Below are 26,771 nucleotides of genomic sequence, written 5' to 3' on the forward strand. Positions count from 1 at the left end.
TCGCTTGAAGTCTTGAGAAAGAGGTGCAGTCGAAGCCTGTTTGGCAGCAGACGGTTTTTTTTTTTTTTTTTTTTTTTTTTTCATTTTCATCCCTTTTGGCTTTTGGCTTTCGGCTTTCGGCGGAGGGAGGTTAATGTATTGGTGCTCGACGTCTCTGGATAGCGTCACACTACTGTCCCGGATCGCATTTCCACGACTGGCTCTTAAACATCATGACTCATGGAAGGTGGGGTTTCAATTTGAAGGCCGGGGGGTCGTTATCAACGGCAAGGTGCCAGTGCGACAACTGTAAGTCGTCTGAAATCAATCGGATGGAAACGTCCACGCGGCATTCGGTCTACCACCTTAATTTTGAATTCCGTGCACCCCACAACCGCCCATTGTTCTGGGATGTCTTTTTTTTTTTCTTTGCCAGTCGTAAGTCTTCTCGATACAGGCCAAAATAGCAGCTGTGACAATTGTGCATCCACTACTGCTATTCCCGTGCAAATTTCAATTATATCCATTCTCCGCGTTGTAGAGATGCGGGTGCCCAATTAGAGCCAAGAGAATAATCTAGACTCCAAGAAAGTAGGTAAAGGAGTAAGAGACTCATTATGAGAGAAGATATTGGAAGTGTGTGGGGTAGAAGGGACCTATGCGGTGCAGTGATTTAGAAAGAAACACCATCACCCCCAAAGGCAACACAAGATGCTTCCTCAATGGGAACAGGTTTGCCTCAATCAAAGGAGCTAAGTGTCCTCGATCGGAGTAAAGTCTGTCCCGGTCAGAGGAGTAGACTCTCCCGATCGTCTTGGATTATCACGTCCGATTGGAAATCATAGGAAAGGCTCCTAGCTCAATCAAGCCAAAAACGGTAGGTCTCTTGAAAAAGGAGGAAAAGTTGGTTATTCTTCTTGACTACTTGCTTCCCAACGGTCCATATCTTATACTCGTCCTTCCAATCGGAACTATCTTACTCCTTCGCCGTCTTCCTCCAATCGGGAGTTCCAGCAATATTGTAGAGCTGTTTGCCCCGCCCTGTTCCAATATCCTCACAGCAATGGTATGTGGAAGGGCGGTCGATCCTCCTCTAAGTACTAATAGTCCTTTAGATTCCGCGAGAATAGGAGAAGTTTGAGCTTTTCTCCCGAATGATGTTGCCAGAGCGAAGTCAACACATAAACCCATGCTTTCATCCAACACCAATGCGATGAGTGTAGCAAATTGAGTACACATCTAGCGGCGCGTAACAGCTCACATTCGGCAGCAATCCATGACGGAAACCCTGACAAAGTCAGCCTGACAGTGGTCCGACTGCCCCACGCTCCTAAACTAAGTTTGGTCCTTTCAGCGACTTGCAGTAAATATATGTAGCTGTTATATTAAAAGTTCGTAGTATAAATTGGCTAACACGTTGTCAAATCCGGGGATAAGCGTCATTACTTTTCTTGGCCGGCGGAAACATTAGCGGAAAGCGTATTTGCCCCATGTATACGGCAAGGCCGACCTCATGCTTTCGCAAGACAACAGGGGTTTCTGTTCAGAAACCTTCATTGCTTTTCTCATTGTGTTGGGTATCATGCATGATTCTAATATTGTGTTAGATTATTGTTGTGTACGTAGTACTTGTGCGGCCTTAAGAGGGACCGACTTGCAAACCTCTCTCAGTAAGACAATTGGGTGAACGATCAGCGTAAATGGGAAAAAATACGTCTAGAGTCAACTCAAGCAGGATTAGAGGTCTCGAGCTCCTGGTACAGTGGTACTTGACATTTCAAACTCGCTCTAAGCCATGCAATTGTCCATCTGATCTGGGAACCGGCGTGGAGTAGTCAAATTGCTGGGAGCCCTACTTTGACACGTCATGTCAGGTAGTTGTGCGAGTCTGACTATGTAACCCAAGACTATCTTCGCAAATCAACAGGATGTTTGAACACGGATGCTAACCAAACTATCCATATGCCGCAGAGAGAACAACGCAAGTCTTGTACTCATGGACTAATAAGCAAAGCATTTCGCCTTATGTATGCATCGTCGGTTTCAGGAAACCCCAAATGATTTTGTCTTGTGTGATGAACCACAGTGCCTAGTCATTTGTGAGTAAAGTAGTTTTCCTATTAAGAATCTGCGTAGGAACCGGAGAATCGGTAGGAATACCAATTCAAGGCGGTCCGTGCGGGTGATACGCCACATCTGTAACGGCCGCCACTGATACAAGCCACACGAAGCTATTCCAGCTTTACGACATCTTGCATGGTTTAGAGCTCACAATACAAAAATGGTGCGAATAACTGAACTCTAGCGGATGTGACTACAATGAGGCACTAGCTTCCGGAAGGTAATTTGGCAAAGTTGTAGAGAGACAACTATCTATCCATAAGGTTTGTGTCGCCACTTGCGGAAATGATCCATCAGCGAAGTTGATGAACTCGTTCTTCGTTCCCGCATCCCCAATCGGTGGTAGGTGTGACGCTCAAACCTTTTCGCGCTCAAGGCCCGGTCCGACCCGGAATCCACGTTCACATCATCAACGTATTGCTGCAATTGAATCCAGCGTCTTCAGATGCGAATTCCTGCTATAACTGACTTTCTGCTAGCGCTACATATTTTCCTCTAGTCAGTCACCAAAGTTGGGGCCATACTTTAACTGTCAGTTTACACACACCTATCAGCAAAACTCAAACAAAATCGGAACGCGTTGCCAGCAGGACGCCTGTATGGCATCACATGCGGCCTTTTCATAGCAACAGATGCTGTCAAATTTCTCAATGTGAGCTAAAATCCAGAGAACATGCGGTGTGAAGGATCCTTTTTGCAATTGTGAGATAAGTCCTCGGCGGTCGCCGTTCGCCATTCGCGTTTAACTGGAAGTTCCGAAGACAGGGATCCTATGAGGCACGTCATACTGCTAGGAGCAAAGGGTAGAATTTATGGGGGGAAAAAGCAATTGTCATCATGGAATTCTCGTGTGCCGATAGGTCATCGCATGCACGCAATCCCTGAACCGCGATTCACAAGCAATGTTGTAATGTTGTATGGAGAGGTAGAGCCCCGTGACTGAATGGCTTTAATTGGACATGCATCTTTGTTAGCGGTGATAAGAGGGCATCCATCGCCTCTGACGATAATACCGAGCTTCGGACTTCGTATGGACCGTTATACTAGGAAACAAATGCTGACTGCCGACGGGGGGAGGGCTTGTAAACGGATCATTTCTACGATTTCTGACGGCCTTCCAGCCGAGATGCTCGTAGCACCGAGGAACTCTCGGATAGTGATGGCGGACGGCGGTCCCAAACTGCCTGCGCCCAAGATCTATCCAGCATGGCTGCTCGGACTCGAGTTGGCACTGATTGGTAAGTGTACGGCGGCGCTAGTCCTCGCCCGTGGGGTCATCAAGCGAAATTTCTAAGCTAGGCGTATATCCACGTCCGCAACTACTTCGCTGTCCAGCCATACAAGATGACAGAGCAAGTCGGAACAATGCGTTATCCGACACGAGGTATCACTCCGCGTCTTAGGTACGTACGTATTACGCCGTGTAACCGCCTAGACGTGCCACCATACAGACGCCACTGACCCACCGTGACTATCGTGATCTAAACAGGACGTTTTATAGGTATCCACAGCGGACACTGCCTCACCTGCTTGCTTCATAAGCAGGGAGGGGGGTTGCATGATGCTAGTTGGATGTTGAGGCACTCGGCTACTTTAAAGATTACCCATCTTCGCCCGGCATCAGTCGTTCCGACTCGACAGCAAGTCTTCGGCGACATCCACGAATACGCCATGACGGCAACCACAGCCGAAAGGCCCACGAAGCGTTCGCCCCTGCTCCTCATCACGGCTTTTGCTGGCGAAGGGCATGCGATCCCTCTCCTCGCTATCGCATCATACCTTGTCAAAAAGCGTTACGAGGTTGTCTTTATTTCACCGCCAAACTTCCGGCACAGAGTCGAAGAAGCCGGGGCCGAGTGGGTCTGTACGGACAATCCTTTCACCCCAGAACTTTTCCGGAGTCTAGCCGAGACGGCTTCCTTGCCTTTCGGGCCGGAGCGTTTCGCTGTTGAAATCAGGAAAGTTTTCATGGATACGCTCCCCTCCCGGGCGCGGAAAACAGCCGAAGTCCTGGCCCTGCTGAAAGCAAGGGACCCTCACCGCCAGATCATTGTCATCGAGGATGCCCTCAACTGGTCCTTCTTGCCTCTCAAGTATGGAATGCCTTTGCCCAAGGGCTTAACGGAAATCCCGAGAAGCATAGGCATTGGCGTTGCCGCTCTCCTCCTGGAGAGTCGGGATACCGGGCCAGCTCCATACGGATTACCACCCGATTCCACCCACTCGGGTCGGCTAAGGAACGCAATTCTTCAAGACTTGGTTGAGAAAGGGCCGCTGAAGCCTGCGCTAGACGGTTTGCAGGAGGCAATGGAGACACTGGGCTGCACAAACATCCCGACCAAACGCATCTTCAGATGTGCCTACACAGCCCACGATGTGATGCTACAACTTTGTCCCCCGAGCCTCGAATACCCAGTTTCCGACCTGCCGCCGTCAGTCGAGTTCATTGGCGTGCTGCCGCGCAAGACACCAAGTCCAGACTTCCGATACCCCGCTTGGTGGTCCGAGGTCGAGAGAACACAACGGGACAACAGATACCGCCATGTCGTTTTCGTATCCCAGGGCACGGTCGCCTCAGACTACACCGAACTCGCGTTGCCCACTATCGAAGCCTTTGGCAACAGGCGTGACGTTCTTGTCGTTGTGGCTCTCGGGACTCGTGGCGCCCAGCTTCCTTCAGAGGTCATGATTCCTCCCAACGTTCGGGTTCTGGATTACATGCCTTATGACACCATCCTTGAATACACCGATGTCTTTGTCTCGAACGGCGGGTACGGCGCCTTAACCCACGCTGTGCGCAACGGCGTCCCCGTGGTTCTTGCCGGCGAGAGCCAGGAGAAGAGCGAGGTGGCCATGCGTGCCGTGTATGCTGGTATTGGCGTGAGCCTCGCCACACAGAGACCGACGGCAGAGCAGATCCGGAAGGGCACCGAAGAGGTCTTGCGAGATACGAAGTACAAAAAAGCCGCGATGAAGCTGAAAAGCGAGGGCGATAGTATGGACGCTCTGGCTACGGTGGAAGCAAAGGTGAAGGAGATGACTCAATGAAGCCAGCAATGAGAAACCAAGATGGACTCTAACCATTTTCTTTTGACAATCTCTCAACTCGGTGCGCTACACTATTTTGCTCTTCTAGATGTATAATAAGCTGCCCGTCGTCTTCGAATGCAGAATGCTTGGGCTCGAACATGTTCCCGATGGCATTTGGCTGTGGCAGCTAAAACCCCCGTCCAAAAGTGCTGATCTAGCACCTACACCACCCACAAAATTAACTCATATCGACCACTGAGATCCGTATCACTTGCCTTTCGGTCTCCCGGGCGAGAAAGAATTTGTCAAGGCTACGTATTTTATAGCCGTTGGGGTGTTGTGAATTCTCTCATCACCTAGGAATAGGACAGTAAGTCTATGAAATGTTCAAAATGAGAGTCACTTTTATAATGAGCCCGTGATTACCGGCTACTTTGGTTTTAGGGTTGTCATGAGGGGTTGTCAATTCGCCGTTCTGGTGTTGCAATTTGTCTTTCTTCTTCTTTGCAATCCAGTCGGCGAACTGAGGCGACGGGCTCATTAGGTCCAGATACGGGCGAGTGTTGGCATCCTCAATAGTTGTAAGGGATATCGGTTGCGGACTCTGGATATCGGATGCGCCTAGGGCGACGAGGGCAGCTTAGACGTCAGCAGGGTACATGACGATAAGCATGGCTGCTACGTCCTTGAAAGTCTGTCCTAAGCTACAGCTTGGGTTCCTCTGTATATATCAGGGACAGTATCGCTGGGGCATATAGCAGGAGCCACAGACGGAACCTCTCTCAAAGACAACCAAATAGGTCAGCTAGTCTATTACGGCAATAACGGACTAGCCCTCTGCGGAACGAAGGGCTGTCTTGCACTGACTCAAGTAGCGCCCAGCGGGGTCAAGGCCGTTGCTAATAACCAAACAGAAGGCGCAGTGACTATTATCATAGATCGACTTCAGCCAGGCGCGGAGGGCGTCAGAGAGCCGGACGTCCTCAGCCGTAGTGGCTTGCTGCTGGACCTTAGTTTGGTGTTGGCCTACGGCCTGGGTTGCCAAGAGTGCCGAAAGCGGCTCCAGGGCGCGACGCGGGGGGACGGGTCCCCTAGTTGGGACTTGAGGTTTTTTGTCGTTCACGTTGACATCTCGGGGCCAACTTTGGTTGGGTATCGCATTTCACCTTCTTCTCATTGCTTGTTTTCATGATTGTTGGAGGGTGTACAGTGATAAGCAGATGCAAAGGGATGGGACTGCACCACCGAAAAAATGGTTCAGTAACGGGCAAGCAAGGATGCCGGAAACGGCTCATGCCGTGGCCGGGACTCAATACGGGCCACGAGAATGCGGGACAAAGGCTTGGCGCTTGCGGCGGGCGAGAGGCTGCGAATCACGGTCTCGGTCGAGGAGGCAACCCGACCCCGCTTTTATGCCGCGGAGCCGAGATGAGGGTGGAGAGGATAAGTCCCGGATTTGTGGAGAGCTTCCGGGGGCGAAGTGTGACCGACGGGTCTTACGATATCCACAGACAAGGTGTAGATGAGGATTAGCCTAGGGGCTAAATCGTGGGCATTTTCGACGGGTCGAATGAGCGGTGAGGCAAGTCAGGTGAGTTAGTGAGTGGAAATAGTAAGCAAGGGAGAGAGGGATTGAGTGAAGGAGTGAAAGAGTGAAGGAAGGACTGATTGATGATTGATAAGCGAGCTCGATTTTACCCAAATACGAAGAATTTGCGGTAGCGGAGTACAGTGCCGACTCAGCAGGAAAAATCCCCAAAGGCGCAGCTCAATACACGACGGGGATTTCGTGGGGCGCCTGCAGGTGCATTTGTGTAGCGCACAAACACCCATGGAATGAGGTTTTTGAACCGCCTTACGTGAGCGACTAATACGGAGGTGAAAAGAAGAGAGGGGGAAAAAAAAAAAAAAAAAAAAAAAGGCCAAGAAGAAGGAATGAGTAGTTACTGGGTGCCGAGGTACCTGGACCAACAAAAGGAGATGAAAAATGCGGATTGGCTGGCGATATGAGGCTGAGCTGAGCCATTTCGAGACTGGTGGGGCTGCTCCTTCCCGCCAGGCTCCTCCTCTCTTTGCCCCTTTCAGCGCGTTGCCTACTATGTATGCATGGTCAGGTAACTACCTGTGCTAGGTACAGGCAGGTAGGAGGAGCCCCCTGCAGCTTGTGATTTCCGAATCTGCCACTCGCTTGGCTTTCTTTTCTTCCCCTGCCCAATGTCCATTGTCCATCTTCCATTGTTCACTGTCAGGGTGGTCGACTTCGAAGGAAGCAAGCAAGCAAGGAAGGAAGGAAGGAAGCAGCGTTGCTCGACGGAAACATCCCAATTTGACACGGACGATCTCATGAGTGCAATGCGCCGGATGTCTCCATCTTTGGCTCTGACAAGCACGGTTTAGCCCCCTTCATCGGTAGCAGTTAACAGGCAGACACATTGCAGGTCTGCCCACGGGCCCCCGAAGTACTGCACTGCAACTAACATTAATTATATTAAAATAATAGATATATTCAGATATTCTAATTAGTTAATCCAGTTAATGTAGGTCTACTATATCCTCTGCGTTTTTTTAGGGTTAACTAGACTACCTACCTACGTGTAATAACAGTAAGTTAATAACCTATTACTGTTAACCTATTACTACTAACCTATTACTACTAACCTATTATTAACTATATTATTTATTACTAATTAACTTTTTACTTTATTATTATTATTTTTTTTATATTACTATAGTATTAGATATCCCTTTGTTAACTACTAGTAAGGCTAATATAATTAATACATTAGATAATAAAATTATAACCTTTTAAGTGCTTTTACTACTTAACTATAAAGATAATATAGTTAACTTTAACCTAGAGGACTTTTAGAAGAAGCTTAATAATAAAAATATTCCCTTTACTAGTTTATTTACCTATTTAACTATTTACTTTATTAAGACTTACCTTATATATCCCTAAGACCTAGGCTAGCCTTATTATTATACTTAATAACCTTACTACCTACTATAAGTAATACTTTTACTTTACTAAGCCTATAGAGGTAAATGCTACTAAATTTAAATAAATATAGGCTTTTATTAGTAATTTCTTTAATTTAACTAAAGCTTAAGGCTATACCTCTAGTAGTACTACTACTACTTACTATTACTACTTACTTTAGTTAACTAAAGCTAATAAGCCTTAAAATAGTAAGGCTATAATAACCTATAACTATATTATATAAGTAGGCACTAGTTACTTTATATATACTAAAGTTATTAAGTAATAAATAAGTAACTTTACTATAATAGTAGTTATTTTATAAGTTAGCCTAGGCCTTTATAACTACTTACTTAAACACCTTAATTAAATCTACTTACTATAAGGTATTAAAGACCTTATTACTAAGTAAGTTACCTTTAGTTATTTACTTACTAAAGTCTACTATATACTCTAAGGCTACTTTAGCTACTATAAGGCTATTAAGTAAGCACTAGTAACTATAGGTAGCTATTAGCTTTTTTACTAGGCTATATATAATATAGGCTACTACTAGCTAGCTATCTACTTTAACCTTTACTTTATTAGCTATAACTATTTATAGTACCTATAAGTTACTAAAGCTAAGGCTTATTACTATACCTATAACCTTTAATTTTAGTATTATATAGTCTAATATACTAATAAAGTAAGTAAAAGGCTTATATAGGCCTCTAAGGCTAGCCTTATATTATTATAGTAATATAGCCTTTTTACTATAATAAATACTACTTACTAGACTAACTAGCTTAGCTAGCTACTTTATATAGTTATAGTTAAAGATACTATAGGTAGCTAAATACTAGTTAGCTACTTTTTTACTAAAAAAAGTAATACTAATATTATTACTACTTACTTATATATATTAAAAGGCTAAGCTAACTAGTAGTTATATTACTTTTTTACTAATAATTTAGCTATTAAATAATACACTATATATAATACTTTTTATAGCCTTATAGATAGTAAAATAAAAGTATTATACTTCTTTTACTATATCTACTATAAAAGAACCCTCTACTATTATTTTATAAAATACTTAACTAGCCTACACTATATAATCTCTATATTAAAATATTACTATATAAGGCTAAGTTATTATAAATCTATTACTACTATAATAAAAAGTTTAATATATAAAAAAGCTACCTATATTAAAAATAACTAGCTACTAACACTTAACCTCTAGGCTAACTATACTTATAACTATTTACTACTACTACTTTAGGCTAAAATAACTAACCTACTTAAAGGCCTTTATAGTGTTATTAAGTGTAGCTACTATTATATACTCTAGTAATTTAGCCTCTAAAAGGCTATTAAGTATATTAACTATATTAATAGTAAATACTTTACTACTACTAAGCTATACCTTATAAACTTTTATAGTAAAGTCCTTTATAAATAATAGGTTTTACTTTATTTTTTTTACTTACTTATACTTATATAAAAGTTAATTACTAGTAAACTTTATAAGGTAAAGGTAGCTACTACTAATAGTTTAGATTTATATTATAATATATAAGTAAGTAATAATAGGCTAGTATATAACTATAGCTTTTATAAGTAGTAGGTTTTACTTTACTAATATATCCTCTAATAGGCTATAACTAAAGATAATATTATAAGCGCCTACTAGTAGTAATAAATATAGGGCTAAGGTAAAGCTAAGTATAAGATATATAAGGCTTATAAAGTATACTATATACTATATATAGCTAACTATAAAAGTATTCTTATCCCCTCTAGGCTTACTATTTAAAGCTATATAGAGGTTTTATTAAATTAATACTATTAATAAGAGGAGGCCTATTATAATAAGTAACCTAATTACCTTACTTAGTATATAATATAAGTAGAGGAGGCTATTACTTAGCTAGTAGGTCTTATACTTAATAATTAATAGTAAGGCACTTTAGTTAGCTATAATAGTTAATTTATACTTTTTAATATTATAGTAGGTAACTTAGTAAAAAATAGAAATATAAACCTTACTATTAATAAAAGGATAAATAGTAGTAATATAAAGGAGGAAAAAAATAATAGTTAATATAGTAGGTAAGTAAAGTGTTTATATATAAGTATAGATGTAGGCATATCTATACTAGCCCCCCTAGTATGCCCCCTATACTGCCTCATTAGGTTTAATGCTGACTTTAGGAGAAATAGGTGGCCGCCAGGGCGAAAGTCCCTGAGGTACGCATGCGCACAGATGCCAGCCCCGCAATGTGTCTGCCTGTTAACCGCTACCCCTTCATCACCCCTGGTTCCAGCTAGCGCAGTCGGTATGCACCGTACCTACCCTACCGCCAAGGTACCTAGGGTGCTAGGGTAGCTCAGAGGCGAGAGAAGGTGCCGATGGTTGCTTTCGCTGTTGCTTGGGAACATGCCGATAGGTGGGGCCGCCCTTGTCTGCGTCCTCCTGATCTCCTGAGCCACGGCAGCATCTCTTGGCACCGGTACTGCATTACAGCCTTGATGCCAATCAGTCTTTGGGTCGCTTTTCTCTCTTCTTCCATCCATCGGAACAGAGGCCGATATCTTTCTCTGTGTGCAGTGGATGGGCTGGAAAGCCCACCCTGAACCCAACGAGAATAATGGAGGGGGGGACAGTGAATACAAACCTGCAGCATGCCTATTGGAGACGCGACCGCCTTGTCAGGTATACAAAGACACAACACACCGCCGGGTGTATCCACGCAGGTAATGAGGTACCTTAATCTGCCTTACTAAGTACCCAGGTACCTGGGCACACACCTCAGTCATCCATCAAGACGACGGACGCGAATACGCGCATCTCTGATTCGACGCGAGCCATTCTTGCACCTGTCCATCCATTCATCCATCCATACATTCCATCTTCCAAAGCCACTGTCAACGTTCATCGATCGTACAGAGTACTCATTAAAGCATCCGCAAAGGTCATGGGCGCCTGGGTCTCTCCACAATACCATTCATCGTGTGTCACCAAACCTCGATCTTTCTTTGTCGCTCTCTCTCTCTCTCTCTCTCTCGGTGCCCTGTGCCGTAGAGCCGAGTGACCATGGATGGCCCCGTCCTACCGTGGCTGTAGATAGGCTACCGCTCGAGTTCTGCCCCCCCGGCTTAAACTTTGACTGAAGAAGCCCTTTCCCTTTCCGGGCTTGGCCTTTTCTCATCGTTGTTGTCGTCTCCATCGTCGCTCGCCGCCCGCGGCCTTCATTACAGGCTCTAGCCCATTGGAGCTTTTCCCTTTCTTGTCCTTCCTTCCTTCACTTTACCCTTTAATACATAGTGGGTACCTTCCGCTCGTACCGCCATTGGAATGCTTGTCTTCGTCCCCCTTACCCATTTCGTCGTCTCGTCTTTCTCCCTTGCCTTCCTCCCCGCCCCTCCACTCGAGTTGAGTGCGACAAGGAAGGCCCGTAGAGAGGTGTTGCTGCTCCCCTGTGCGGACCGCGGCGACTAATTACACGACTGCACTTTCCTTTTCTCTAAACCACGGACCTTCGCCCCCTCCTTGTTCCATATTTGACCTGCATCGGCGTTGCATCTTCGAAACAAGCTTCCAAAACGGCCGGCTTTTGACACTTTGTCCGTCTGTCTGCTGCACTATTGTGTTTCTTCTTGCGCAGCAGAAGTCCTACCCATCAATTACTCCTAGTCCTTGTGAGCAGGCTTTTTTTCCATCATGGCAGATCCCAATTAAGTGCTGACCGCCTGTAGATTATACCACAGCTTCTTCTCCTTTGATTACGACGACGACATTGACGACGACGACGACGACGACGACGACGACTACGACGACGACTACGACTACGACTACGACGGCGGCGGCGGTGGACCACGACACCCAAGACGACCACCTCGACGACCATTTTGTATCCCAGTCTGGCTTGACTAAAGGACTTCGACGTCAACCATGCCCAAATCCCCCGACCATGTCTATACCGAAGACCAGCACTCGTCCTCGGTAGAAGATTTCGACCTCGACGATGAACACAAGACGCTGTTGTTGCCGGGCTCGCCGTCGCCATCCCACAAGAGGAGACAGGGGACGGTTCTTGTGTGGCTCAGAGGCCGGCAGCGCTCGTTGCTGAGAAGGTTCCGTCGTCAGCCTCGCTCTCTTCCCCGCCTGCTCCTCCGCTACGCCTTCTTGTTCGTCCTCATCGTCTTGACCGCGACGCCCATACTCTTCCCGTCTTATACGCGCCACCCGAAGCACTACAAGGACCTGAGGAATCGATGCTTGGTGTCTGACAGCCTTTCCGGCTGTGCGAACCTGCGGAACGAAAAGGTATTCATTGCTGTCAGCTTATTCGATCCCGAGGGCAAGATTGCCGGCGGTGAGTGGGCCAAGAACGTCCTCGACCTTGTGCACATGATCGGGGAGGACAACGCCTTTCTCAGCATCTACGAGAACGACAGCGGCGACCTGGGCACCGCCGCCCTCGAGGAGTTTAAGAAGAACGTGCCCTGCAAGCACAAGATTGTTAGCGATGGCCACGTTGACTACAGCGCATTCCCCCATGTGACGATGCCCGACGGGTCGCAGAGGCTGAAGCGCCTTGCCTACCTGTCAGAGATGCGTAACCGCGCGCTCTACCCGCTGGACCAGCACGATCCCGACGCCGGCGACGTCAAGTACGACAGGATCCTGTTCCTCAACGACGCCCTGTTCGCCCCGATCGACGCCGTCCACCTGCTCTTCAACACCAACACAGGCCAAGACGGCCGCGCCCACTACCTCTCGGCCTGCTCGATCGACTACGACTGGAACCCGTTCCTCGAGTACGACCTCTACGCGCAGCGCGACGCCGAGGGCTTCTCCAACGGCATCCCCATCTTCCCCTACTTCACCGCCGCCGGCAAGGCTATCTCGCGCAAAGCCATGGTCTCGCAGACGGATGCCGTCCCGGTCAAGAGCTGCTGGGGCGGCATGGTGGCCATGCAGGCCAAGTGGGTCCAGAACATGGACAGGAAGCTGCCGACCAAGGACTGGCAGGCCGTGGCGCACCACGTCATCAACCCAGACCACCCGCACAACGTGACGGGCCCGGTGCGCTTCCGGTACGAGCCCGAGCTGTATTTTGACGCCTGCGAGTGCTGCCTGTTCCTCGCCGACGTGACCACCGTCGCAGACAAGGCCGGCGAGCCCGACACGGGCGTCTTCGTCAACCCCTACGTGCGCGTGGCGTACCGCAAGAGGACCCAGCGTCTCGAGCGGCTGATCCGCCGCTGGGAGCGGCTCATGGACCTCCCGCAGGGCATCATCACCTACTTCTCGCGGTTCCCGACACCCAACCCCCACCGCGAGGTCGTCGAGGGCCAGCGGTTCCGGGAGGAGATCTACCAGCGCCGCGAGGGGTGGAAGATGGTGGAGCGGACGGGGCGCAACGGCATGTTCTGCGGGGTCCGCGAGATGCAGCTCATCAAGGAGGGCCCGCGCAACGGGCGCAACTGGGAGAACCACTACGGCATCCCGTGGGACCAGCAGACGCTGAACTTTCCCATGTGATTGATTCCGTCTTTAATTACGAGGAAGAGCAAAATGGATGGGGGTTGGGCGGGTGGAAAGTTTGATAACGGCACGGCGCATCGGTTCACTTTTTTCCCCCTCCCCTTTTTTTGGTGCGGGCTATTGTATGTGTGTGGGTGCACGCTGGAAATGATACCACTTTCGTTTAATCCTGTTGCTATATCCATCCATTCCCATCTACATAGATATACGGAGTATAATATGCATGTACCGAATACACTGTTTTTTCAAATCCTCAGCACCTTGCCCCGCTCCCAAGTGGCGCGCCGTTGCACGACGCACACTGCGAGTGAGGGCTCAAGGTGACGAGGTGAGGAAGCAGCAGCTGTGTATATACAAAACAACCAGGTGAGTGAACCGGCCAGGCAACGCTCACGGACTCGCCTCGCCTGCCTGCCTGTCGACGCCGCCGCGACCAAAAGCTCACGCAGGATATGTAGGGACAGGACGGTACTCATTGCGGCGGCTCACCATGTATTAGACCCCCCCCCCGCGCGGATCGGTCCTACTGCAGTATGATAGCACTCGAACCTACCCAGCCCAGCCCGGGGCCCTCCCCTGCCCTCCAACTACGCATTGCGCGTCTCATTTCCCGTCCGGAAAGTCCAGCAGAGAGGACAGAACCAAGGGACGTAGTAACAAAAAAAAAAGACGAAGAAGTAAAAAAATCATGGGAATAAGTAAGGGAGGCGACGATATGACAAACGGCCCCGCAGAAACCCCGTGGAAGAAAGTAACAATCCCGAACGCGATCCCGACCCAAAAGGAACCTGACGTTACGAACAGCAAACCCGAGTCCGCTCGCTTAACAACCAAGTTGGTATCTTGAGAAAAGACACTAGTAAGTCCCAGAAGCAAGGAATAGAGAGAGAGAGAGAGAGTCATGATATCCATGTGTTTTTAGTTTTGGCGGAACCTCCCCAGACGCCTCGACGACGCGGCGCATGGATGGCTAGAAAGAGATGCTTCAAACGACGACGAGTCGAGCGGGAAGACGACCCGGAGAGAAAAGACGGGAAAAGACGACCGGGACGCTTAGGCCGCGGCAGGCGTCGCCTTGGCCTTGGAGGTCTTGGGCTTGGTCTCCTGCGCGTGGGTTAGCTGGCGAAATGCTAAGGGGCGCGTGAGTTTGGGAGGCAGCGCTACACACCTTCTTGGCGGCCTTGGTGGCGCCGGCTGCCTTGGTTTCTGCCTTCTTCGCTACTGACTTTGCCTGCGGGAAATGGTTAGCTTCAAGGCCGACAGAGGACAAGATGGAGAGGCGCTGCAGCAAAAGTTGAAAGAGGGAGAAGGAGAAGGGGGGAGCCATGAACATACCTTAGTAACAACGGAAGGGCCCTTCTTGGCGGTGGTGGCCTTCTTCTTGGTGACGCCGACAGGCTTCGCGACCTTGGAGGCGGTGGAGGTGGTGGTCTTGGGCTTCTTTGCGGTGGCAGGGGTGGCAGTGGTCTGCTTACGAGCAGGGGCGGTGTCGACGACGGGGAAGACACGCGGCTTGGAGTTGCCGGTCTGGGAGCGAGTTCCTTCGCGGGCCATTTTGATAGTGGTTCTGGGGATCGCGAGGAAATGTCAGCGCACGGAACAGGAGCAGCGGAACGAGGCGACCGCAATGGAGGCGATGCGACAAGAAGACGAGGTGGCGGACTGTGAATGCGCTCCGCGTGAAAAGCGACGGGAGGAAAGAGTGGAGGGGAAAAAAAAGGCAAAGCAGAGTGAGGCAGGCGGGCGATGGCGCGATGGGGCGGGCTGAGAAGGAGACGAACTTGGCGGACTTACGAATGGATGAAACTGGGGGGGAAGAGGGCGTGATAAAGCTTTCTGAAGCTGCAGAGTCGAGTTATTGAGGTAGATGAAGGGAAGAAATAAGTTTGCGACGAGGAGTGGTGGATTGCAGAGGTGTTTTGTTGTGAAGAGGAGAGAGATGGGAGGTGACGTGGTTTTCGTGTTGCGGCGCGAAGGGGGGGAGGAGACTGCGGATATGGCTGATTGAGTTGGGCATGTGTGAGTGAGTGTGTGTGTGGGCAGAGGTCACAAGGGGGGTGTTACTGATGGGAGGAGCGGTGTCGGAACAGACCCAAAGACGGGTTACTACCTTTTGGCTGGGTTTTTTTTGGAGGAAATTCCCCTGAAAGAAAAAGACGATTTAATTTGGTTTCGAGACTTAAACTATCGATTGGTACTTATTGAGTGGTTTTGAGCAAGCTTGCCCTGTGTTGTGTTTTGAAGCGGAAATGGCGACGGGTCGAGGATTCCGAAAGGCAAGAAAGAGGTGCGCACATTGATGCGAAAGGGCAAGGGCGCGATGGAGGTGTCCGCGCCCTCTTTCCCAAAAGGGCAACTGTCAAGCCAGACAAGGTCAGACCGGGTCGGGTCGGTCGCGACATGCGGCCGTGGCTCATCACTCGAGGCGGCTCCTCCTGTTGTTTTTGTTTATTGAATCACGTCGTTGCTGTGCTTTTTTTCATTCTGCAGCTTCCTTATCAAAGACGGCAAGCGCCAACCAAGCGCAGGAGGCAAGTGCGTGCAGGTGCAGCAGGTGCAGGAACGGACGGCCCCTTCCTCTTAATGCCAAACATAGGCATACCTACTACAGCCATAGGTAGTAGCCGATGCCGAATGCCTGCCTTCCCATGGACTGTCCAATGTCCGGTTCTCTTTCCTGTTTTCAGATCCTATGGACCCTCCTTCCGTCCGTCCGGCGTCTTTCTCCTCCTCTTCCCTCGTTCACCTTTTCTATTTACTCACTTCTCCCACCCGTCTTCTTTTCTCTGTTATCTTCACTTTTCCATTTCAATTTCCTTCCCTTTTTTTGTTTCATTCAGTACTTTACATTTCTCGGCCTTGCTAACCTATTCCCGTCTTAATCGCACCGGACTCGTCCGCAGCCACGGTTGCCGGACGGACCGCTCTACGCGTGCATATCCATACCATTTCCCCTTCGGCCCCTACTGGAAACACATCTTCCGCCCCTTTTGAAAGGCGCGGCTGCCCTGCTTTTTTCCTGGCTCGTCTCCCGTCGTCTTCTGCTGCGTTTCTAGAACCCATCTCTCCAAGCGTCGGATCGGCAAACTACATTGCATGCAATCTCGCGACAAGCCCGCCGGCAACCCCGACCGACGGTGGCCGTAACCATGTCCAACCAAGTTCAACCGAGCACACGAGGACGGACCGGGGCCAAGGACGCGCCAACTCTGGACCGAAACCACCAAAGCTACGCGACCCCTATTAGCGCTCTTCTGCCGTCCCGACCAGCACGGCGGATCAGATGTCGTGCCAGACTTACATCCTTCCTCAGCGGCTTCCATTCGCCTGAACCGTGCAGCACAAGCGTGCCTCGTGACCAAGACCAGGACCCTCGCCGCGCGCTTTGCCGCTGCCTTTCACATGGAGAAATGTCGGGTTGAAGCAACGAGGCCTGGCATACCAGAGGCGATGGGTGTCCATAGAGAGCCGGCGCGAGCTCTTCAGCGCCACGCTCGATGCACGAAGGGTCTGCTGGATGGAGCCCGGGCCTCCGCTTCTATTCTCGACCGACCGTTGAACCCCGCAACCCTCTCACCCCCATTACATCTGCGGCCCCGTCTTTGGACGCTATTCCGAAGTCCACGCATCACAATGCTGTTCCAAGGTTGGAACGAGTGCCGCCTGTTCACCCCACGTCTCTCGGCCTCCACTCGGCAATGGAAATCTGACCACGCACTCTGTTTTCTCAAAAACAAAAAACATATTCAATTTAACATACACTCGCAGTCCACGCCACTCGCCCAAATCCCATCATCGTCCTGACCTTCAAACAGACTATTTCTGGGCAGGCAGCGGCGTATAGCGAGGTGGCGGGGTTCTTGTGCCGGACCCCGGAAGCTGTGCCCGCCACAGCTGGTGGTCCTCGAACAAGTTGTCGAGATCCTTCTCCAGTTGGTTGCCCCGCCGCACAATGGTGGTCGCATCCTGCATCATTGCCTTGTTCGCTGCCTTAACCCTCTTCGCACAGCTGTGAAGCGCCTCCGACCGCCAACTATACCTCGACAGGTTTACCATGTCGATAGCCCCTGTGACTTTGTTGACCTCGGATATGTCCACTCCCGGTTTCTTCGCCAGAGCCTCTAAATCTGCCCATTTGTTCTGAATGTTCGCCATGAGCATGAACTCCTTGGCCAATAGCCGCAGTTGACCAACCTGGGCCGCGACTGCGACGTGAACCAATGTCAGCAAAGCAAACAAGTTTCGTGGGGGAGCGGTCCGCTGTTCTTACATTGCCCAACGCTTTCGCGCAGTTCTGTATGTGCGCTTTCAATCACCAACGACCGCTCTTGGAGTTTGACCATAAGATCTGCCCGCTGCGGCTCACCTGTCGAACATCGGACCTTGAGGCCGACTGCCTTCAGTACCCTCCTCCACCAGCTCCGTTTGCGAGGCTGTTGGTTGTCCACACCACCGCGCACCGCCTTGTATGCTTTCTCCATCTCGACGACAGTTGTCTTTTCAATATTCCAGTCTTGCTCACCGACAAGACTTCTCTTTAACTCGTCGGACGTTATGAACACGCCGTTCACATCAGCATTCTCCCCGCCCAATGCCTGAGACATAGACTTGCTCAGACGTGCTGCCTTGATAATCTGGGATTTCATCTCTTCAGACCGAATAGACATCTCGAACAGCTGCAGTAGTTCGCCGTACCAGCGTGCAATGATCTTCATCGTGTAGACCGCCAAGTCGATATCGATTTGAAGCGATGTGCATTCAAGCATAGACGTGGAACAAAACACGTTCCAGAGCGGGCTTGTGTTGCCTTTGGCACCATTGACTCTCCAACACGTCTCTCGTAGGGCTTGGCGGCTGGACATTGGGGACACGTTTGTTCCGAGTACGGTATCTCCTAACTGAGAATTGGGTTTTTAGCAACATACACACACACACGCACACACACACATACGGAACCAAGCACTTAAATACGTACCTCCATGTAGGACTTGATGAGCTTTACAGCAGCCTTCTGCGCACTGCTATTCGGGTCGGCTTGTTCGCGCGGGTGGCAGTGATACCTCATCCCGTTGATCCCCCAATCCTGCCCAGGACCCGTTGCTAAGGGACTGAAGCTATAACAAAAGATCTTGCGCCTCTCAAGGGTACCGCGCTCCTTGACGCTTGCCGTGACCAGTGCTCTCATCGCCTTGTGGACGATATCGACAGTATCCCGAAATGTACGTCTCGCAAGCCCTAAGTCATCCAGGGTCATACTCTTGTGTATGAACCTGACCTAAACGGCGTCAGTGACTATCTTCCATGCAGGTGTAGATCGGAGAAGCAGCTCACTCCAAATGTGACGATCCGTATAGTTGCATCTGGCATGTCTGATCCATCTGTGTGGAAGTTGACGGCGAGAAGCTCCCACGCCGACAGACTCTTTCGATGTTTCTCGAGCTCCAAGTACATTTTAAGCGAGTCGCAGCACTTTTCAATCTCGCCAGGGGTCGCATAGTAGTGGCACGTCAAGTTGAACGCGAGCTTCTCTTGAGTTTTGTTTGTCGCCATCTTGTTGGTTCGGCGCGGCCGTGGAATCGGCTGCTGACCTTTCGTGAAAATGAGGCTGGTCAATGTCGAGATACCGGAGAGTATGGAGGGGAGTCTGGTTTTTCTGAGATTCTGACGGCGAGGACCAAGCTGATATGCGCCTCGACGGCCGTGACCGTTGCGAACTGCTGCCCACAAAGGTAGGCCGCGCTTACGCTTAGAGTTGCTCCTTCCCAACTACCTTGATTGCACAAGGCCCCACTTTGTATGGAAAAACATACGGTTACTTCTTGAGAAACCAAGATGAGTCGGAACTTTGACTAAGCGAATAGGACGAGAAAGAAGCCTTGCTGACCGAGAACTGTATGGTTGGACACAAGACTGGTTCAACGTCAACGACCTCCCGGGTGCCCGTTTTACCAGACACGTGAGATAAGACGTCTTATGTATGCGGGTAGGCTTGGAAACTTTTATGACGGGTTAGAAGCCGTCTAGATGTGGTAATACCCAAGAACTGTGGCCCTGAAAATCCTCATTTACTGCCTACCTTGTATCGTAGTACTATCGGTCCGCATGGAGTGGCGTCGACCTGATAGGCTTGGGTGCCGTCTTTTCTATAAAGTTAAATCTAAACTATGAGGGTTGGGTTAGTCTCTTCTAGCCTGGTCGCTCAGCTGATCATAGTGGTGCTGTAGACTGCCAGTTGTGAGTCCTACGGGATTCAGTTGTCGCCAAGCAATAAGGGATTTGCAAAGAACGAACTTCCTCTGGTATTTCTCCATTAAGATGACCAGAAGACTATTTCAGGGAAATCCCCATGGGTTTATCATTCTCATCGAGCTTTTTGTGATCCACCGCGCGTAGTATACCAGCGGATGATGGCCAAAGTGAATCGTCACTTAACCCAACCAAGCGGTAGCTTATTCCCAGACAAGATCGCTCTCTACATTAAACACTTGATCTACCTGCGCATCGTGGACATATGATTGACCAGAATATCTCAAACACCTCTTTTTAGCTTTGACCTCGATTGCGGAATAACAAGTAAAGCTTTGGTATATCCTGTATGCCATTGCCAAAATGACGACTCCCGAATCTATATGCACAATACCTGGCCGTTCTTGTGAAACTAGCCTTATTTCATTGAGATTCATGCTTCGCGCCTCCATTTTGCTGCAAATTTCCACTGAACTCCCGCACCCAGAAGAGCCACCAACTGCATGGTAACACAGACGGTAAACGCCCAGCCGACGCCGATGCCGTTGACCATGGGCATCACGAAGCTCGTGCCGCCGGCCGCAAAAAGGCATCTTGCGAGGTTGAGACTGGCGCTCGCGGCTGCGCTTCGGTCTGGGAACACGTCGATGAGATAGGTCATGACGAGAGACTGGGTCGATACCGCGGTCCATCCTGTGACGAAGGTTGATATGATTGGCACGGCGATGTGCACACGGCGTGAGAAGTTGATTGTCCACCCGAAGACGGCGATGGATACGCATTGGAGAAGGGAGAAGATTGGAACAAGACGGAGGCGGGCCTTTTCGATGGGGAAGTCGCGGAGCGCGGTGGAGGTGAGCACAGCATTCTCGGCCCCGTCGTCGGCCTCGTATTTCGCTTTTGCCCTGCGGTAGTCGACGTCCAGTATCCTTCCTGTGACGAGGGTGCCGACGATGGAGCCAGCGCCGTTTGCAATGAATGCTAGCCCGATGTGCGTTTCGGAGAGTCCGTACTGAGACTTGAAGAGGCTTGACATGGCGGTGATGCTCATCTGCCATACAGCGTAGTAGACGGCGAGGAAGATGACGATCGGAGCTGCGCCTTTGCTGAATAGAATGCGGATTGGTCCGGTCACATCGACTTTCTTGGTCGATTGCGGATGCGAGGATATGTCTCGTGCGGCCAAATTGACCTTGGTACTCCGCTGATAAAGACATAGGGGGTATTTGGCGATCAGGCTTGGAGGAACACTTGACCCGTTGCCAACGACGGATCTGAGGGTCTCCGGTAGTAAGAGGACTAGAAACGCGAGGAACACGCCGCAGTAGATGGCAAGGAACCAGAAAATGCTCCGCCATCCCAAAGACCCGGCCAGCGCGCCCCCAATGACCGGGCCCACGGCGACGGGAACGAGCAGGCCGGCCTGGAAGACGCCCATGTACCCGCCCCTCTCCTCGCGCGTGGTGATGTCGCTGATGACGCCGGAGCCGATGGCGATCGTGCTGGCGCTCCCGGTGCTCTGGAGGCACCTCAGGGCGACGAGCGTGGCGTAGTTTCTGGTTTCCGCGAGGCCGACGCATGCTCCCAGGAACACGGCGAAGGTGCAGCCGTAGGCCACCCGGCGGCCCTTGACGTCGGAGACGGGCCCCCAGAAGCTCGGCGCCAGCCCCTGGAAGATGAGGTACGAGGTGACGGTGAGGTTGATCAGTTCGACGGAGACGTCGAGGTCGCCGGCGATGGTGGGGAGAGCCGGGAAGTAGATGTTGGATGCGAAGCCCGAGACTGGCTCGGCTGGGTCAGCATGACGCCCAAGGCACGAGAGGATGGGTGGATTGAAGCGCACAGGTAGCTGCGGTTGAGACAATGAAGATGATCAGGCGTTTCTGTCGAATATCAAAAATGCTGTATGGTTCATCGGGCTCGACCGATGGTGAGGGCAATGCTGGTGGTGTGTGGTTGGTGCTCATATTGTCTCTGCGTCGAAAGACTTTCCTACTTGTCAATTCACTGGTTTTTGTCCCCCCCACCTTTTGTTTTTTCTTATTGTGAGGTTTTTTTTTCAGTAAGTCTAAAAAACAAATAAAGAGTATTACTCTGGTTTGGTCTCAAGTCCAATACCTCCAAAGATATTCATTGCCTTTGTCTGAATTACATGACGGAAGCGCTTCGGAGTTGAGCCCCACAATTCGGAGTTGAGATTCTTAGCGGCGCGCATACCATCTCAGGGTCCGCTGTTCAGGATCAGGGGATTTACGGACAGACGGTTGGTCAACCACAGGGCTTCATTAATAGTGCTGAGACGAGAATGATCATTTCGGGTCGAATCTCAATCTTCCACTCGGCACTTACAAGATGGTCGACCATCAGGCGATAAGGGCACACATCTCGGGCTCGGTGCACGGAGCTCGGCCGGACCCGAAGCCCGGAGCCGGCGAAAGGACCCACTATTCCTCCACTTACATAATCCGCCAGTATAGTGCCACCTGGTCTCAGCCGGCTACAGCTGGCAGCTTACTGCGGGCTTGGTTCTTTGGGGAAACGGAAGGGGCCTTCCGCGCATGGGTGCTCATTCATTCCCCTTTCAGTGAATTGACATTCTCGCCTTCGACATCCTCGACTTCATTGTCCAACAACCACACCTGTTCCTCTCCCAGACGCCTTGTGCCCCAATCATGAAGAAGAACCGCAATGTCGACATTCAACGGACTTGTTGCAGAGTTTCCTGACATACGAAGTGAGTGGCTGGACCCTGAATGGGACATCCTGGGGATGCACTCACCATCCGCGTGATGGCCTTGTGTGTTCTTGGAGCCGGCCCAGCCAGACATGCACTCTAGATTCCTCTTTATCACACCGCTAACTCGTCACAGTCGACTTCTTCCGGAGTCATGCTGGCCGTCGTCCACCATTGGCATGCTTCCTGAGCCACATCCACAGCGACCACCTCGCCGGGCTGGAGACCCTGCGCTCCCCCTTTGTCTACTGCTCTGCAGCCACGCGGGAGATGCTCCTCCGCCTGGAACGTTACCCTTGCCGCGTAAACTACGCCAAAGGCATCCTCGAGGCGCGTGTGCAGACGTACAAGCACCTGAAGAACCTGCTCAAGCCGCTGCCTCTGGAAACACCCACCACTCTGGAGCTTGCGCCTGGCAACCACATCCAGGTCACCCTGTTCGACGCGAACCACTGCCCTGGGGCTGTCATGTTCCTCATAGAGGACTTGCATCGCGCCATTCTCTACACCGGCGACATCCGGAGCGAGCCCTGGTTCGTCAACTCAATCGCCAGAAACCCTGCCGTCATCGAGTACACCTCCGGTCTCAAGACCCTCGACAAGATCTACCTCGACACCTCCTTCATCAGGGATGTCCCGTTCCAAACTAAAGCCGAGGGTATTGCAGAGCTGCTCCGGAAGGTCGTCTCGTATCCCACTGACACCATCTTCCACATCCAGGCGTGGACCTATGGATATGAACAGGTCTGGATCGCCTTGTCCAAGGCCTTGAAGTCACGCATTCATGTAGACGACTACAAGATGCGCATGTTTTCTTCCCTGACCGGCAAGACGTCCAACGACCGCTTCAGTTCGTCGGTTCATCTATGCCCCGAAGCTCCTGCCCTGGCCGGCTATGTATGCGGGAACACTCCCCATCCGGGCTGTCTGACTCGGGATGAGCACGTTCGCCTGCACAGCTGTGAAAGGGGCGCCTTATGCAGTGTAGTTCGGAACGCTAGGGTCGTATCCATACTGCCAGTCGTGGCGCACCTTCAAAATGGCGCAGATGTTGCCGAGGCCGGCGTAGGAGGGGGTGGGGACGACTTGGAGCGCGATGCAGAGCTCGATCCCCTGTCGGCACAAGACATCAAGGCAATGGCGAAACTGATGGACGAGACGCCGGGCATCTCCACGGATGCGAAGATCAGGCTTCTGCAATTGTTGGAGGCCGGTGCCGTTAGTGGTCGGAACGTGGCGTTGGACCTTGACATCACGTCCTTTGGGGAGAAGAACGAGACCGCCATCTTGGATGCCTTTCGGACGATCGCCCAGAGAAAGCAAAGCGTCAACGAAGAAGTGGTCAGTTCCTCTGATGGTTCGGCTAAACTGCCACGAGTCATCACATTTCCGTACTCCCGGCATTCGTCGTACCGAGAGCTGTGCGACTTGGTTCGAGCGTTCCGGCCAAAGGATGTCTGGCCTTGCACGGTGAATATTCCCGAGTGGCTCCGAGGTAACGTTACCATCAAGTCTCTCTTTGGGCCCGACTGCTCCGGAGACATCTTCGCTCACGACCTCGAGATGGAAAAGATTGCCCGTGGACGCGCACATGTTCTCCAGCACCAGACATCTCAAGACCCCGACGCTAACCATTCGTCAACGTCGCAACGTCATCAAGCCGACGAATCCAGCTGTGCCATCGCCGGGGTCGGGCTGCCGACGACCAAACTCAACACCGCGCCCTCTGCACCACAACAACCCCAACGGGAGCCACAGACACCAAATCACACGGGAAGAGAAGCCCAGGGAGCCCAAGGACCGCCCGCATCTGGCACTTTCACTAGGAATACCCATCCACTTATGGTGACATCGGGCATCCGATCAGATGCTTATCTGAACATGGCAAGGAACGTCCTCGGTGGGGAGTGGACGCCAATTGGTCTGCTTTCCACCGTCGATCATCATACAGTGCCAGACAAGGACCTCGGAATGGTTTGAAGTCGAACCCTATGCCGAAATGCACGTACAACCCCGTATCGTGAGAGCATTGCTTCCAGCAAGATTTATGAAACTTTAATTGATACTATTCATGGTCGGACCTTGCTCATCGGTCGGCTACGCATTAAGACGATAGGACATATGGGTTACAACGCCGCTGCAGCACAGCCGGCTATGCTTGGTTCACACTTCAACGCGGGTACTTGAGTAGTTGTTCGCCATATTTATTGTTGTGGCCGCAACGCTCCAGCCTCCGACGCCCCCCATCTGCCGTGGATGTACTGCCGCAGGCTCTTTCCACAGAAAGCAAGCGGTAGAGCAACAGCTCCCACGAGCAGCAGAATGGCGCCATATTCGAAGCTGACACCCAGGTATCCCTGTGAATTAAGCCATGGCGCGATAGCGGAGCACGTCGCGAAGCTCAGCAGATATCCCGCTCCTCCGACGATGACCATAGCGGGTGCGGCCCAGCGAGGGAATGCCTCTGTGACCCAAAGGGTCGAGGCAATGCCGAAGGCCGCCGCACTGAAGGCGTTGAGGGCGTGGGACACGAAGATACAGATGAAGTTCCATTCGTAGTGAACGGCCAACCCGTACAAGAAGACACTTCCTGCACTGGCGAGGACGGGAGGGAAAAAGGCGATGAGGTAGTGCTCTGCGTCCCGGACTCCACCGTTTCTGAGCGTCAGGCGGCGAGCCACCCGCGACGTCAGGATGGCCGACACTGGCCAGGCAAGCAGCGAGCCGACGGCCGAGACGGGGTTGACCATGCAGATGACCCGCTCGGGGAGGCTATAGGGCGGCTGCGCCATGACGTCGGCATAGGTCTCACTGATGAGAAGCATGGCGCCGAAATTGAGGGCGTTGAGAACGGCGACCCAGAAGACGAGAGGGTTGCACGCGCAGAGCATCGTCTGGACGTAGCAGGTTCCCATCTCCCTGAAGCCCGCGCCGCGCTTCTGGACTCCCCATTTTCGAACAATGCTTTGCCACAATGTCTCGGGGGCGGGTTCGGGCCGCGCCGCGTTGTATGGCCCCTCACCGACTGTCTGTTCCCAGTCGTCGTATATCTGAATCTTCTCGGACCCACCTTGCACGAGAATGCGACCGTCGAAGGCAACGACCGGTCGGACAAAGTACGTCTCAGGGAGGAAGAAGAAGACGCATACGAGGACGGCCAAGCAGGGGATGGTCCAGGCAGAGTAGAAGCCCCTCCATCCAGAGGCGCCAAGGGCCGGTACGCTCATCAGAGACAAGAGGCCGCCGGAAGCGCTAAGGCTCCAAAACGCGCCGAGTGCGTGTGGGCGCTCATCGATGAAGGTGAGATCGATGACTACCAGCAGCGACTGCGATGCGTGTCAGTCTAATCTCTCAGAAGACATGGGACTTGCAGCAGCAACAACAACAACAACAACAACAACAACAACAACAACAACAAAAAAAACCAAAAGAAAACAAAAAACCGCCCCCATCACATACCGCGCTAAGGCCCAGTCCTGCCGAGAAGCCCTGCAAAGTCAAAGCTCCGAGAAGCTGGTAGAACCCCGAAGCCTTCGCCGCCAGAACAGTGGCCAAAGTCAGGCAGCACGACGCAAGCAAAAATACGGGCCGTCTTCCGACAGCCACCGACAGGGGAATCCACAGGAAAGCTCCGATGCCGAGAGAGAGTGTGCTCGGCGTTGAAACGAGTATGTTGATCGGGAAGTTATCGGTCTGCTTGGGGCAACGTTAGCCGCCATTTACCTACCCGTGATTGGTTCCGGGGCGGGCGTTACCTTGCCGTTAAATTCTGCAGCAAAAGAGGGATACATCAGACTGGCAGCTTGCGTCTCCATTACGGACACGATTGAATATAGTATGAGAACGCCCATGGCTATGAAGCGCCTAGGCAAGCCCCAGCTCAGAGGGTCGTATAGGGAATCGCTGGGCATGGGTAGCTTGAGCGTCTGGCCGTCGGACGTGATCAGGTAGACGCTGCCAGAAAGGTCGCCCGAGACGGGACGATGCACGGTACGACTGCTTTTGCTGCTGCTGCGGCTCATGATGCCGTAGAGGACAAAGCAGGGAGCGAAAAGGAGACTACGAGGAGGTTGAAGCGAGGGGACGCAGCTACTGCAGCAGGAAATGTCAAGCGAGCGTCGGCCGGTGTGCTGGCTAAGAAC

At 51.2% G+C, this 26,771-nt stretch overlaps 9 protein-coding genes across 9 annotated transcripts; 3 read left to right on the plus strand and 6 right to left on the minus strand.

The window, feature by feature from the left end:
- Positions 1 to 3,490: 3,490 nt before the first annotated feature.
- Positions 3,491 to 5,327, plus strand: LY79DRAFT_396472 (uncharacterized protein). Its single transcript, XM_060552976.1, has 2 exons — positions 3,491 to 3,503; positions 3,590 to 5,327. Exon 2 carries the CDS (start codon positions 3,673 to 3,675, stop codon positions 5,146 to 5,148), a length of 1,476 nt encoding a protein of 491 aa, XP_060409433.1. The 5' UTR covers positions 3,491 to 3,503; positions 3,590 to 3,672; the 3' UTR covers positions 5,149 to 5,327.
- Positions 5,328 to 11,802: 6,475 nt separating this feature from the next.
- LY79DRAFT_396555 (cryptococcal mannosyltransferase 1-domain-containing protein) lies at positions 11,803 to 13,949 on the plus strand. The gene has a single exon (XM_060552978.1). The coding sequence runs from the start codon at positions 12,051 to 12,053 to the stop codon at positions 13,644 to 13,646; it is 1,596 nt and encodes a 531-aa protein (XP_060409434.1). The 5' UTR covers positions 11,803 to 12,050; the 3' UTR covers positions 13,647 to 13,949.
- LY79DRAFT_396562 (uncharacterized protein) lies at positions 13,771 to 14,231 on the minus strand. Its single transcript, XM_060552979.1, has one exon. The coding sequence runs from the start codon at positions 14,123 to 14,125 to the stop codon at positions 13,895 to 13,897; it is 231 nt and encodes a 76-aa protein (XP_060409435.1). The 5' UTR covers positions 14,126 to 14,231; the 3' UTR covers positions 13,771 to 13,894.
- A 403-nt stretch (positions 14,232 to 14,634) lies between these two features.
- LY79DRAFT_583362 (uncharacterized protein) lies at positions 14,635 to 15,203 on the minus strand (the record flags this gene model as incomplete). Its single annotated transcript, XM_060560319.1, has 2 exons — positions 14,635 to 14,931; positions 14,985 to 15,203. The coding sequence occupies 2 exons, from the start codon at positions 15,201 to 15,203 to the stop codon at positions 14,635 to 14,637; spliced, it is 516 nt and encodes a 171-aa protein (XP_060409436.1).
- A 258-nt stretch (positions 15,204 to 15,461) lies between these two features.
- LY79DRAFT_396548 (uncharacterized protein) lies at positions 15,462 to 15,757 on the minus strand. Its single transcript, XM_060552977.1, has one exon. It carries the CDS (start codon positions 15,664 to 15,666, stop codon positions 15,505 to 15,507), a length of 162 nt encoding a protein of 53 aa, XP_060409437.1. The 5' UTR covers positions 15,667 to 15,757; the 3' UTR covers positions 15,462 to 15,504.
- A 1,121-nt stretch (positions 15,758 to 16,878) lies between these two features.
- On the minus strand, positions 16,879 to 19,199 carry LY79DRAFT_525019 (uncharacterized protein; the record flags this gene model as incomplete). Its single annotated transcript, XM_060555687.1, has 8 exons — positions 16,879 to 17,187; positions 17,467 to 17,543; positions 17,601 to 17,615; positions 17,684 to 17,843; positions 18,044 to 18,543; positions 18,621 to 18,683; positions 18,798 to 18,924; positions 18,981 to 19,199. The coding sequence occupies 8 exons, from the start codon at positions 19,197 to 19,199 to the stop codon at positions 16,879 to 16,881; spliced, it is 1,470 nt and encodes a 489-aa protein (XP_060409438.1).
- Positions 19,200 to 20,103: 904 nt separating this feature from the next.
- On the minus strand, positions 20,104 to 21,934 carry LY79DRAFT_640698 (major facilitator superfamily transporter). The gene is made up of 2 exons (XM_060562340.1): positions 21,739 to 21,934; positions 20,104 to 21,677 (listed from the first exon to the last, which is right to left on the minus strand). Exons 1-2 carry the CDS (start codon positions 21,860 to 21,862, stop codon positions 20,329 to 20,331), a joined length of 1,473 nt encoding a protein of 490 aa, XP_060409439.1. The 5' UTR covers positions 21,863 to 21,934; the 3' UTR covers positions 20,104 to 20,328.
- Positions 21,935 to 22,583: 649 nt separating this feature from the next.
- LY79DRAFT_524954 (artemis protein) lies at positions 22,584 to 24,609 on the plus strand (the record flags this gene model as incomplete). The annotated part of the gene is made up of 2 exons (XM_060555681.1): positions 22,584 to 22,629; positions 22,766 to 24,609. 2 exons carry the CDS (start codon positions 22,584 to 22,586, stop codon positions 24,607 to 24,609), a joined length of 1,890 nt encoding a protein of 629 aa, XP_060409440.1.
- A 224-nt stretch (positions 24,610 to 24,833) lies between these two features.
- On the minus strand, positions 24,834 to 26,651 carry LY79DRAFT_525035 (major facilitator superfamily transporter; the record flags this gene model as incomplete). The annotated part of the gene is made up of 3 exons (XM_060555689.1): positions 24,834 to 25,955; positions 26,089 to 26,322; positions 26,385 to 26,651. 3 exons carry the CDS (start codon positions 26,649 to 26,651, stop codon positions 24,834 to 24,836), a joined length of 1,623 nt encoding a protein of 540 aa, XP_060409441.1.
- Positions 26,652 to 26,771: the final 120 nt, after the last annotated feature.

This window comes from Colletotrichum navitas (genome assembly GCF_030913465.1).
Source record: "Colletotrichum navitas strain CBS 125086 chromosome Unknown LY79scaffold_84, whole genome shotgun sequence".
Lineage (NCBI taxonomy): Eukaryota > Fungi > Ascomycota > Sordariomycetes > Glomerellales > Glomerellaceae > Colletotrichum > Colletotrichum navitas.

Excerpts from the sequence above, each read along its gene's own strand:
- LY79DRAFT_396555 (XM_060552978.1), top strand. The coding sequence starts at position 12,051 with ATGCCCAAATCCCCCGACCATGTCTATACCGAAGACCAGCACTCGTCC.
- LY79DRAFT_396548 (XM_060552977.1), bottom strand. The coding sequence starts at position 15,666 with ATGCCCAACTCAATCAGCCATATCCGCAGTCTCCTCCCCCCCTTCGCG.
- LY79DRAFT_396562 (XM_060552979.1), bottom strand. The coding sequence starts at position 14,125 with ATGAGTACCGTCCTGTCCCTACATATCCTGCGTGAGCTTTTGGTCGCG.
- LY79DRAFT_396472 (XM_060552976.1), top strand. The coding sequence starts at position 3,673 with ATGTTGAGGCACTCGGCTACTTTAAAGATTACCCATCTTCGCCCGGCA.
- LY79DRAFT_640698 (XM_060562340.1), bottom strand. The coding sequence starts at position 21,862 with ATGAGCACCAACCACACACCACCAGCATTGCCCTCACCATCGGTCGAG. Across the intron at positions 21,678-21,738 it reads TGTCTCAACCGCAGCTACCT|TCTCGGGCTTCGCATCCAAC; the intron begins GTGCGCTTCAAT and ends CAGCCGAGCCAG.